The following is a 12,763-nucleotide window of genomic DNA, read 5'->3' as shown; positions in this document are numbered from 1 at the left end:
GTGTGGGTCAAGGTGTCAGCGTCGCCCATGCACGGCTGGGCTGGGCCAGGCAGTTGCAGATGGCTGCGCCTTCGAGGGAGCTGTGGAGACGCATTGGCATTCCCATCCTGCCAAGAGCAAGGCATAGTGTGAGCACGTCTGCCTGCCTGTCCACAAACCTTCCTATGAGGCAGCACCAGGACACTGTCCTCCTGCGCAAATGTGACAGGGAAGCCAGGACAGGCTCCTGCCACCAAGAGTCCCAGAGAAACCTGCTTGGCCAGAGCCAAGGACACACGTGCATGCAGAAAGCACTGTTTGTTTCCCTGAATTGTGCTCTTCTCAGCTCAATATGGGGCTGGGGCAGATAAAAATGACTCAGAACAAAGTGAGCTGTGTCTAATCTCTACTGGGACTTTTTTTGTGTGTAAATGAGAGAGCAAGTGAGTGACTCATGGCTGCTTCTTAGGAATGCAAAGTATCTCAGAAGCAGCAGTTACCCGTGGGCACTCACCATCCCCAGTTCTCACATCTGCAGAGGGCACCAAGACACTGGCTCTGCCACATGACACTGTTATCCAGTGGAAGGACTAGGCATGGCCCTTTGTACCAGCATTTCTGAGGTGGAGAATGTCCTGCTGCTTCCCACATGCCAGCTGGACCCTGCCTGCCCTGAGGAGGACTTGGGGTGCACGGCTGCTCTAGAAAGAGGAATGTCAGCATGAGGGTCAGCAGGATGCATCCTTGCTCTTCCACAGACATGCCCTGGGCAAGTCCCTGCCACATGGGCTTGCCATGCTTCCTCCTGTGCTGCCAGGTGCACGCTGCCAACTGGCTCCTGCCCAGCCTGCTGGCCGTGCCCACCTGGATGCGTGCCTTGCTGACTCATTTCACCAAATGCCGCAGGAAATCCTTGTCACCTTTCCAGCACCTCCCTGCACAGCTGGAGTGAAGGATGCTGTGAGGGTTTCCAGCTTCCTTTCCAAGCCAGCACTGGGGTTTAGTCACAGGGGTTGTGTTTGTACTGTGTAACCAACCCCACCATGCTCTGCAAGGGCAAAGGTCCTTTAGGGGGAGCTACTTTTTTCAAAGCCCGCCACCTCAGTTAAAAAGAAAAAATATTAAAACAAACCAACCCACCAGTCAAAAAAGGCATCTCTCTGGTCCTTTTGTCTCCATGCTGCAAACCCAAACTAGGTGAAGAAACAAACCCTGGCCCCAATGTAGATAAATCATAGCAGGAGCAAAGCCCATGCCTAGCCTTGGGGGAAAGAAAGCCTCTCCTTTGGAACCAAAGCCCTGGGTTGATGGAGAAATACCTGGCAGACCTTGCTCAACCACCACACCTGGCAAGGATGAAGCAAAGAGGAGCTGCAGCCCCTTGCAGCTCACAGACAGGGGGACCCTAAGGGAGCAGCGGCACAGTGGGGCAATGGCAGCAACACTCCTGAGTATCTGGCAGATCCAGCCCTGGGATTCCCTAGCCCTGGAGCAGAGAAGCCAATGTGGAGGAGGTATCAAAAATAAACTTGCTCTCCTCTCCTGGCTTTCCCTGCAGTAAGTGGGTCAACGGAGCATTTCTCCTTTCTCTCTCATATCTCACGTCAGAGGTGTCTCTGAATGATTCAGGAATGGGAGCACAACGGCTGTGCTCCTGACACTGGGCGCCCAGGAGGCTGAGCCTGCAGGAGCTGGGGAGGATGAGCATTCGGGAGAGACTCACCAGCCAGAGGATGCTATTGCTGAAGCTATTGCTGTCAGAGGAAACCAGAGCAGCCTCCAGACTCACGTCCTTCTTAAGTCACCTAATTACCCTGGCTGATTAAATGAAGCTCAGACGAATTGCTTTCCAGGGGCTTGCTTTGAGGGCTGCTGCTGCTGCTAGGTCAGCCTGGAGATGGGGTCATGTTCACAAGGGGTGTTTGGTGTCTGTCATGCACCGTGCTCGGCTCATCTCCTGAGACACCCTGACTGCTGCAAAAACTCCTGGAATAAGCCCCAAGTTCCCAGGGCTGTCCATATTAAACAAAGCACCCCGCAAGCAGCTCTCCTCCAGAAATGCTGTGCTTGGGGCCATGGGGAAAGAGCTTGCTGGTGCCTTGCCTTACCCACCCACCCAGTGCTCAGTGCTGCTTGACCCTGGCATCGTCACACCACAAGCCACAAAAAGGGCTAAATCTAACAACAGGAGTTTAACGGCACTCCACAGGAGTGGGTGTTGAAGAGAAACACTGTCCAAGAACACTCTTCTCTGGATCATTGGAAAGAAGAAAGGAGAACTCATCATAGCCTGAAGCCCTCCACTTGATGGCCCCCACACTCAGGCTGTGCCTGTAGCTGGGACACAGCCCTGAGCTTGAGTATCCCAAAACACCTAGTGCCCATGGGTGTCCATGCACTGCGCTCCACTTGTCTCCTCACGTCCGTTCTTGCTGGCCAGGCAGTGACAGGAGAGGATGCAGGCTCGTGAGATGGAGAGATTTTCAGGAAAGATGGACTGAGATCCTGGCCAAAGGGACAGAAAACAGGCAAGAGTTGAAGGAGAAGATTATGGTGAACCCAGGAATTGTCATTCACCTTTTACAGCTGGGGAAACTGCTGCAGGGAGCAGCAGGACTTGCCCATGGTCACCTGCAAGACAGCGGCAAGTCAAGAAAGAAAGCACCTGTATCTTGAACAGCCACTCGGTATCACTTGCTGTGTTCCACGATGGCTGCATCCATTCACTCTCCAAAACCAGCACTTCTTAGCAGGAGGGACAACTCAAGGGGCAGCCAGGAGCTCACTGCTGCTCTCAGCACAGCACTGTGCCTCGCACCACGCTGCTCAGCCTGCCCTCCTGTTCTCTAAACCTGGCTGGCAGAAATCCCAGCTGCTGGAAGGAGGGAGCAGGAAGCCCTTTCCTTTGCGGGAAAACTGGGGAAGAGCCAGCCAGCACTGAAAAGTCCCCATGGCAGCTGAGGGGGAGTGAAGAAGGGCTGTCACCCCCACCCATAGACACCTAGTGGCGTGAAGGGCAGGAGCCCAAGTTTGTTTCATTTCCAGAAAATGAGAAAAGAGAGAGAGACGGTGGCAGAGAAAGAAACTCCACTGAAAATCCCCGTGCTCTTGCTTTGACAGGGCTGAGCTGCAGATTTCCCTTCTGCAAGCTGCAGAGTGCCCCCGCAGAGCTGGGGCTGTCCCCACGTGGCTGCCCTGCACCAGCACGGATGTCCTAGCCGGGGGAAGGGGAATTCAGACGTTTCTTCTCACCATACTAAAAGCAGCAGCCCGGTGGCAGAGTGCTGTGTGCCCAGGGCCACATCACACTGAGCCACCAGAGCATCAGCCTGGGAGACCCAGGACCCCACAGCCCTCCAGGTCCCTACACACCAGGGAGAGATTTCCTGTCTACGCGGGACCCTGGCGTCTAATGGAGCTGGCCAGGTATGGTGCCTTGCTGACGGTCCATTCTGGTCCATTTGCAGAGCATTTTGGGGGGCTCTGCAAGTGGGCATTTGCTTGGGGGGGACAGGACATGATTTTGCTGACTACTTCATTGCCCAGTACCGCTCAGTCTGACCATGCGTGGCTGCTGGAAGCTGGCTTGGGCTGGCAAGCCACAGGTCAGCCCAGCCACGCAGGCTGTGAGGTGATGGTGCCAGGAAGGAGAGGAAGTCTTTGAGATGGGGAATGCCTTTTTGTGCCTGTGCTTCCTGAGCCGAATAGGGCTGCTTGCCAGGAAGGTGCCTTGCAGGGAGCCTCGGTAGCTGCAGGATGCTGAGGGAACTGGGGCTGTTTAGCCTTGAGAAGAGGAGGCTGAGGGGAGACCTTATTGCTCTCTACAACGACCTGAAAGGAGGTTTTAGAGAGGAGGGAGCTCGGCTCTTCTCCCAAGTGTCAGGGGATAAGACAAGGAGGAATGGCCTCAAGCTCTGCCAGGGGAGGTTCAGGCTGGACATCAGGAAAAAAAAATTTCACAGAAAAGGTCAGTGGGCACTGGAACAGGCTGCCCAGGGAGGGGGTGGAGTCACCACCCCTGGAGGAGTTTAAAAGACAGGTGGATGTGATGCTCAGGGACATGGTTTAGTGGCTGATAGGAATGGTTGGACTCGATGATCACAGAGGTCTTTTCCAACCTAGTGATTCTGAGGTGCCAGTGCCGGTCTTTGCTGCTGCACCCACTGGCCCCTGTGCCACCCTTTGTACAAAGCTGGGTCTGACCCCGCTGCACAGGAGCCTTCAGCCCTGCAGTCCCTCCAGCCCCCTGCCAGCCCAGCTCCTTCCCCACTGCAGGGGGAACTCCAGCTGGCACTAGGGAGGAGGTACAAGAGGAATCCTGCTTGGCCCCAGGACATGGGGACATGTCCCTTTGCCCATTGCAGGGAGACAAACCCAGAGACATGTGCTGCACAGGGATGGGAGTCCACCACATATGGGACGTGCAGGAGACCCCAGTGCCACCTGATACTGGTGATTGGATGGGATTTCCAAGATGAAACACTGCCGCCAGGCGCTGACTTGCCCACAGCCACCCTCCCCATCAGCCATCCCCTCTTCAGCCACCACTTATATCTTTTTCCAGGGGAAGCTGCTCTGCCAGCCCTGCCTAGAGCTGAGGTGAAGATCCAGCAGAGACCTGGTGCTCTTGGCTGCTCAGTAGTCGGTGTAGGATCTGTCTGACAGTCTTGCTAACAGCTACATCTGATTACTGGGTTACCAAAGGGTGACCACGCTGCACCGGCAGGAGCTGCCCTGTGATCCACTGGACAACTAGGACTCTGAAAATCATTGTGGGGGCAAAGGGGAGGCCTGATCCTGAGCAATACCATGGAGCTTCAGCTGCCCAGGAGAGCAAATGTAGGAGGTTCCCTGTTGCCAGAGAGTCAATAAACCCTTGCAGAGTGCAGTCTACTTCTCCAGGTGGTTATGAAGGAAAAGCCCCTTGGATCATCCTGTCTGCAGTGCCCTTGGGGCTCACAAGCTGGGCACTGGGCTGGACACCCGGCTCTTCCCACACCCCCACAGCACCCATCTGGCTGGGTGCACCTTGCCTGGCGCCCGGCACCTCAGACAGCCGCGTCTCGAAGCCCAACCCTGCTGTGGGGAGCAGCCCCCAGCTGTGTGTGAGACACGGCCCCTCGGCCCCCGGGGCAGTGCTGGCCCCTGCTTTGCTTCGGGGGGGCACACACTGCTCCATCCAGCGGGGTCCCCCGCATCACAGCAGTGCAGGAGACACGGGTGGTGCCACTGCAGCTCCCGGGACACCCCGGGCCTGCCAACAGGCTCTTCCGACCTCTGCGGTGGACACTCCCTGCTCCCGCTCTGGCTTCCCGGTGACCCCGTGAGAGGGGGGGGGGGAGGGGGGGGGTCCCCGTAAACCCGCGGGGAGGGTCCCGCAGGACCTCTGTCCCTCCCTGCCGTAGCCCAGCTTTCCCGGCTGTGCCGCTGCCTGGGCAGCCGCCTCCACAGGTAGCTTTTGTCCTGCAGGAGTTCAGGGGAGTCACGGCTCGGGCAGCGGAGGGACCGCCGATCCCGGGGAAACAACAGCAGTCCCAGCACCAGGTATGCGCCAGGGACGGCGCCACGTGATGCGACGTCCACGCGCAACACCGCGTGGTCACGTCACCACGACGGAAGCGCGCCCGACCTGTGCACTCACGTGACGCGGGGGCGCGCGCGTCGTTTACCACCGTGTGGCCACGTGACGCGAGGCAGCGTCCTTTAGTGCCGCGCGGTCACGTGACGCGGAGGGTGTGTGTCTGTGTCGTTAACGCCGCGTGATCACGTTAAGCAGCGGCGGCGGCGCCATGGCGGGGTCGGGCGGAGGTGGGCCGGGCCGGGCAGGGTCGGGTCGGGTCGGGTCGGGTCGGGCCGGGTCGGAGGTGGGCCGGGTCGGGATGGCTGCGGCGGCGGCGGTGGTGGGGTGTGGGGGGAACCTCCTACTTCTTTCCTCTCGGTTCGGCGCACTCCGGTGGAGAGCGGGTCACGTGCCCTGTGCGGTGCCGTTTCCATTGGCAACGCGCGGCGCCCGGTTCCGGGGTCTGGCATCATTAGGGGCGGCTCCCGGGACAGGCCTCTCCGCCCACGCCCTTTCCTCACTCGGGGATGGTGCGGGGCCCTGGCCCGAGGGGGGCTGAGGCTCCCGGGGGACGGAGCGGGGTCCTGGGGTGGGTTCGCCGTGTGACCGCGTGGGGGTCCCGTGCCCGGGGCGCCCTGGGCCGCTGGCGGGGGCTGTGAGGCCGCGCTGAGCCTCCCCGGGTGCCCGCAGGTGCGAAGGAGAACTCGTTCAACGTGCTGGACCTGGCGGAGTACACCAAGAACCGACCCTGGTGGCGCAAGATCTTCGCCCCCAGCTCCGGGTCCAGCGCCGAGAAATACAATGTGGCCACGCAGCTGGTGATCGGCGGGGTCACGGGATGGTAAGATGTGCTGGGGCTGCGGGCACTGCTTGGGGCAGGCAAGATGCCTGCAGGCATTAGCTGGGATTTTTGAGCAGGCTGACAGGTGCAGAGTGGTCATCTGGCAGCCTTTCAGGGAAGGCAGATGTCCAGCTTGCTCAGCCCACTGTGCCCTGGCGTACTCTGCTGCACCGTGGGAGGCCTCAAAAGCTGGATCTTAACGTGGAGCTGAAGGACTGAGAGCGTCTCCTAGGGAACAAAATGGCATCAGGCTTTAGTTTTTGAGGTGAGGTAATTCTCTTAACTTTTTAGCGTAAAGTGGTGGTGTTGAGTGTAGAACAGGCAAATATGAGCCTCTTGGTACAAGGATACCTTCTTCCCTGGAGGTGGATGTGTGTCAGGCATCTGCGTAGAGATGGGCATAGTTTCTGTGGTTTCCTGTTGCTTGTAGCAAGTGCTGGGGCTGGGGGTTTCTGGGGCTTGAAACTTCATTCCCACAGCAGCATTATTTGAGTTGAAAACTTGGTGTAATCACACTGATTTGCTTCTTGCTATGTATGTTCTCTTCATCTCCATTTAAAAGTGCATTACAGATCTCTGTTTTCTGATAAAAATATGAACTGTCCACGTCTCTCTTGTGTCTTCGCTAAGGGTGTGTATTCAGAAATGGGTAGGAGCAGGTCACTCTGTTGTTTTTCAGCATTGATAGGGAAACTGTGATCAAAGCAGTGCTACAATGCGCTCGCCCTTTGCTGCGTGACTGAGCAACAGGGTGGCACTTGCTTGAGTTCTGGTGGTTGCAGTGATGTCTTTCACATTGAGAGTGCGTAACTCAGTTTGGAGACCAGTATGTCTTTAGACCTCTGCTGTCTGCTTGTTTTGGCATCTGAGAAATGAAAAGTGAGCAATTGTTTGGGCAACAAAGACACATGCCTTGTGATCTGCTCCTCATGGAGCAGCAGCAGGTGTGCTGCTTAATTTCCCTTCAGAGATGATAGATACCAGTTAAAACAAAGTTCAAATCACACTTGTGAATTTTGGTGAACTCACGTGTTTCTGATGACTCTTCTGGGAGAAGGTTGATGTTGAAGACATAAGAATCAAAACTGCAGAAGGCTGAAATACAGTAGTGAGAAGTAAAAAGCTATAAAGCATCACTTTGGGCACAAATGCTTTCTTTTTCGCTCTGGTTGCACGAGGGTTTCTTCTGCCATTCATCAGGCTGTCTCCAAGCCATGGGTAGTTACAGTCAAAGGCAGCCTTGCCCATGGGAAGTACACTGAGGAGTGTGTGCTTGGTATCTCACCCTCCTGACTGGATCCTTGTTGATTTGTAGGTGTACTGGATTCATCTTCCAGAAAGTTGGAAAGCTGGCAGCAACAGCAGTGGGTGGTGGCTTTTTCCTCCTTCAGGTGTGTATGAACAGTGGGACAGACTTTCCAAGAACTGTGCCGGTGGGGACAAAAGGCTGGCTGGGATGTGTGGGGCTGGTTTCCCGCTCTGCTAGCAGCTCTGTGTGGCTGCAGGTGTCAAGGGCATGTGTTCCCTGGGGTGCGTAGATGCAGCAGCAAAAGCAGCCTCAGTGTGCGTGAACTTAAGGATTGCCAGAAGATGCTCTGCATGCAGGGTCTTCTGACAGAGGCTGGGCCAAAGGCATGTGGGGGCTGTTACTGTGGGGGCACCCGAGTGAAGCAGAAGGCAGGCTCTGGCTGCAGCAAACCACGCTGCTGCTGCTGCTGCATACTCTCTGGTCAGAACTGGCTCCTGTATGTAGTCCTGTGCCTGTAGGGGTGGTGTGCAGGGACGACCCGCCCTGGATGTCAGGGGCATTTGTCCATGTCTCTCACAGGCTTCCCATCTGCCTGGCTCCCTGAGGAGTCAGGCTGGCACAGATGGGGCTCTCTGTAAAACATCGGGGAAGAGGAGAGAAATGGAGATCTCTCTTTGTCTTCCAACATTTCTCCTGTTTTCCAAGAATCCTGGCACTCAGGGACCTGCTCAAATGTGGAGTGGACGTCTAGCTTGTACACCCTGCAAGATGCAGAACAGCTCTTGGGCCTCACTCTTACTTGTTTGCTTCTCAGGCACTGTCTCATGTGTGACACGTTTTCCCCACTTTTCTGGCTCCGCTTGTTCTGCTAAAAGCCAAAAGCTTACTCGGAGCAGGGAGTTTCACAGCTGAATCATCCTGACCAGATAAAATATTTAGAGAGGAACAGGCTATTAATAGCTGTGTCCACCCACAGCAGCAGGAGAACTGCAGAGAGTCCCAACGGTACGTGTGGCAGTTGTGAGGGAGTGGTGGTGTGAGCTCTACGTTGGAGAATAGGATCTGAAACAGACTGCACTGTGTGCCCCGCTGTTAGGGCGTCACTGTGGCAGGCAAACGTTGCAGGACAGTTGATACAGCTACAGGGTCCTTTGTCCAACTTTTAGTGTGCTCATCCTCTCATCCCACTGGATTGAGAAGTTCGAGGTAGCTGTGGTCAGAGCAGGTGGGTAGGCAACAAGGTCTGTTTAACCATGATCATACAGGACTTCACTCCTGGAACTTTCTTTTCACACCTCAAAAATCTAGATTGCAAACCACACAGGATACATCAAAGTGGACTGGAAGCTAGTGGAACGGGACGTGAACAAAGCCAAGCAGCAGCTGAAATTTCACAGCAGTGGTAACAAAATGCCTCCAGAAGTAAAAAGCAGAGTGGATGAGGTGAGAAAACTCTCCCAAGACGTGTGCAGGTGCTCAGCTGGATGAGCAGCAGAGAACAGGATTGACTCCTGGGGTTTAATGAGCTTCCATCGTGCAAATATAAGGAGGGGATGCTTGCATGACAGCAAAACTGGAGAGACGGCAAAGCTTTCTATGCATATTTGTGACAGCCAAGGTGGCTTCTGGGCATGACACTGGTTCACCGTGTGTTGCTACAAATTCCTCAGGGTTGGGAGAAACATGCTGGCGTTGTGGGGAGAAGTAGCTTTTCCATCTGACAGGGAAGTGGAGTAGATCTGGCAGCAGAGTGGCCTAGTTACCCTGGTCTGGCACATAGTCAGCAGCCCCATCTGTCAGACTGGCTGCGCTGGTTGTGAGAGAACGCTGGAGCGTGTAGGCTCAGACTGTAGCTCCTGGAGGATCTGGGCTGCACTGGGACTGGATCAGTTCAGGAGCTGTACATGGGATGGGGACGTTAGGGAGGGGAGGTCGCTAGGTGGGATACTTTTCCAGACCCAGGCAGTGTCCTCTCTCCAGGCATCACTCACCTAGGAGACCAGCCTGAGGGATGTCTTCTGGTGGGGAGGGTGGGCAGGTGACCTGCTGCTGTTGAACACTCTTGGCTCTTCTCTCCCCTGCTTAGGTGATCATATTTCTGAAGAAGAATGTTATCCTGACTGGAGGGTTTGCTGGAGGATTCCTGCTCGGAATGGCATCCTAGAAACTGCACTCGACTCTCCTTTCATGCCCAGCCTCCCTTGCCCTCCTCCGCTACTGTTCTCTCTCACTTAGAAGTCAAAGGATGTTGTCGACGGGCTCAGTCCCTTCTGCTCACAGGTTCCAGCCCTTATTTTTCACAACGCTGCTTCTGATTTCCAACTTTTTCCTCTGTCTGGACTGTTAGGATGCTGGGATTGATATGAAAGCTTATGACTCAATGTATCATTGTGATTCTTTTCCCCACCAAATATGCCCAGTCCTAAATTTTCTGATGAGTTGCAGCCTCATAAACAAGTAGTGGCAGAGAAATCTCTTAAACGTGCTTCTTCCCAGGTGCTCGGGGCTGTTACCTGTGCATTTGTCTGACAGTATTATGTGTACAACAACTGTTATGTGTTCACTGCTATTTAGCTTGCACCTTTCCTGCCCTGATACCGGGAAAGCCTGTGCTTCCCTCTGCGCAGAGATGGTGTATGCCATCCAAACGCGCTCGGCTGCCCTGGGCTGGGTGCAGAAGTGCCAGGGTACAGCTGGGCTGTGTCCAGGGCAGGTGAATAAGGAACAGGTTCATGCTGAATGTCGTGCCGGGGATTCTCCTGCCCTTCCCTTGCCATTGCACTGCACGTAGATGGCCAATTGACTTTTTCTCTGCTGTTATTTATACCCCTTACTGGAATTGGAGCATTGGCACTGCCAATGGAAACTGAGCACCATGGGTGACTCTCCAGGCCCTTTCCTCATCATTTGTTCTAAAAGTCACCAAGCTCCCTGCACTGTAGAGCTCTTTTCTTGCTTGCTAGCTGATCGCTCAGCCTGTGAAATATGCAGAGACACTCCCTTGTGGTGGGCAGGCTTCCAGCATGCTTGACCTGTCTGTATCAGGCCAGTTGGTGCATGTGGTGTGTGTTTCAGCTGTGCCACTTACTGTAGATCACCTTGGGCTTCAGAGGGGCCTTTCTACGTTTACCATGACCGTCTCTGGCCACTTCGGTGTGGGTGATGCTCTTTGAGCAGTAACCATGTGAGACAGGATTTCAGACAGGAGATGCATCCCTGTTAAGGTACATTGTACTGGTCCAGAGTCCCTGTTACCAGCTGGAGTGGTGGCAGAGGGAGGATGTGAAATCTGAAGTGCAGTTCTCTTCCTGCCTCTGGAGGGCACAAACTCCATCTCCCTGGTCTCTGCAAACAACTGAAATGGCAAAAATTGGGAAAACCAGGTTGTGCTCTTGTCAGAGTGGCTCATTTCCATGCTTACTGCCTCGCCTTAGTTAGGTTCCTTTTTTCTTTGCATTTACCTTATCACAAAAAAAATCTGCTTGCTTCCTTCCATCAGCTGCAGCTCTTCTCCTGCAGGTGATGTCGCAGCCCAGAAGCAGAGCTCAGCTGGTTTGGGGCAGTCTGTCCCACTGCTGCTGTGTGCAGAGCAGGACCTGAACCTACAAAAGAATATTATTACCAAAATTATGAGTCCCTTAGAGATGTTCTGCATTGGCTGAGCTGGACTGACATTACCTTCCCCAGAGCGCAGGGGCTTGCCTGGTGGTGGAGTGTTGTCCTCCAGCAGCTACAGGTAGGAGTTCTTGACAAGAATGGGGTTTTTTGTGTGAAAGCCAGCTCATCCTTCAATAGGAAACATGGGAATGATGATTTGCTTGGGTGACAGGGACACAGCACCTAGCTCAGTGGCTGTATCCCATCTCCAGTGCTGTGTGGTGCCTTCCTGATCATCTGCTGCTGCTCTCAGTATGGCTAGAACTGGGGATCTTCCCCCGAGAGCTGCTGGAAGAGCTGGAATAGTGAGTTCTTCCACCAGAGGTTTTGGGATGAGCGTTTGCAGTTGTTTTCATAGAATCACGGAATCATAGAATAGTTTGGGTTGGAGGGGACCTTAAAGATGATCCTGTTCCAACCCCTGCCCTGTTGATTGAAGTGTCAAGGTAGCAAGACGTGGGTTTAGCTGAGGTTTTCTTATCTACAGGATCTGAAAAGAGGCTGTAGGTAATCAGTAAAGATAAATTGGTGTCCTCTCCTGTGCTGCCATACACCGACAAGGAGAATGAAGGAGCAGCTGAGCTCACATCCATTTTATGATGGTCTTCCTAACAGGCATCCAGGACTGCAGGAGTGAGGCGATGCAGCAAATGAATTGTGTTTGGGGAGTAGAATGACAGATGATGATAGTGGTTTGGGTTTTTATGTAGGGATTCTGCAGGGCTGAATGTGCATGAATTAATACATTTGTATTGCAGGGTATCTCTTGCTCCTGTAGGAAAACTTGCTGCCCCTCTGCCTGGTATGCTGCATAACACAACTTCTACTGAGATGCACTGAGCTCCACAAAGCTTTCTTCAATGACTGAGTTCAAAGTAAATCAATAACAGACGTTAGGAATGTTTTTCAGGCTTTGATAAATCACTGCCCTGCCTCAGGGAAGGCTGTACTGGGTTCTGCTTCACAGGGTGCCAGCTTGCTGCTATGGAGAGAAATGGCCCAGAGGGGGAGCCTAAACACCTCAGCTGCTGCTGGAAGGGGAAATAGGTCACAGATTCATGTTGGGTTTGATATGATTGCAGGCAGGAAATGGACAAAGACATCAGGATCTGGCAAATCTTTCTGCTGTGCCATCTTGGGCTTGTGGCTGGCACTGTTTGATGCTGCGGGCCCACACTGGAAGCTTTGATGCTGAGTCAGCCTCTGTGGGAATGCATTTTCCTTATTGCAGATGCCAAGATGAGCTGTTTCCTCCTCCCACCCCTGCCCGTTTTGGTCTTGTTTTAACAACTGCTGGCGTCTGTTCCAGTACGAGAAGGTTTAGAACACACTAGGCTTTTAAAGTGGTTTTATATATTGTATGTAAATGCTTGTTGAAGTGATATTTTATTAAACGGTTTTGCTCTAATAGCTTCTATGCGTGAGGCCTGTTGACTTCTTGGGAACCAGCATGGCTTTGCTGTAACCTGTGTTGTGT

At 54.1% G+C, this 12,763-nt stretch overlaps 1 protein-coding gene across 1 annotated transcript; it reads left to right on the top strand.

Annotated features, from left to right (window-relative positions):
- The first annotated feature begins 5,633 nt into the window (after positions 1 to 5,633).
- Positions 5,634 to 12,696, top strand: FUNDC2 (FUN14 domain containing 2). The gene is made up of 5 exons (XM_054075380.1): positions 5,634 to 5,787; positions 6,230 to 6,380; positions 7,696 to 7,771; positions 8,938 to 9,072; positions 9,716 to 12,696. The coding sequence occupies exons 1-5, from the start codon at positions 5,769 to 5,771 to the stop codon at positions 9,791 to 9,793; spliced, it is 459 nt and encodes a 152-aa protein (XP_053931355.1). The 5' UTR covers positions 5,634 to 5,768; the 3' UTR covers positions 9,794 to 12,696.
- The last annotated feature ends 67 nt before the right edge of the window (positions 12,697 to 12,763 follow it).

This window comes from Cuculus canorus, chromosome 10 (genome assembly GCF_017976375.1).
Source record: "Cuculus canorus isolate bCucCan1 chromosome 10, bCucCan1.pri, whole genome shotgun sequence".
In the NCBI taxonomy this organism is placed as follows: Eukaryota; Metazoa; Chordata; class Aves; order Cuculiformes; family Cuculidae; genus Cuculus; species Cuculus canorus.
The sequence above is the reverse complement of the archived record's forward strand: the minus strand, read 5'-3'. Positions and strand labels throughout refer to the sequence as shown.

Excerpts from the sequence above, each read along its gene's own strand:
- FUNDC2 (XM_054075380.1), top strand. Across the intron at positions 6,381-7,695 it reads ATCGGCGGGGTCACGGGATG|GTGTACTGGATTCATCTTCC; the intron begins GTAAGATGTGCT and ends GTTGATTTGTAG. Across the intron at positions 9,073-9,715 it reads TAAAAAGCAGAGTGGATGAG|GTGATCATATTTCTGAAGAA; the intron begins GTGAGAAAACTC and ends TCCCCTGCTTAG.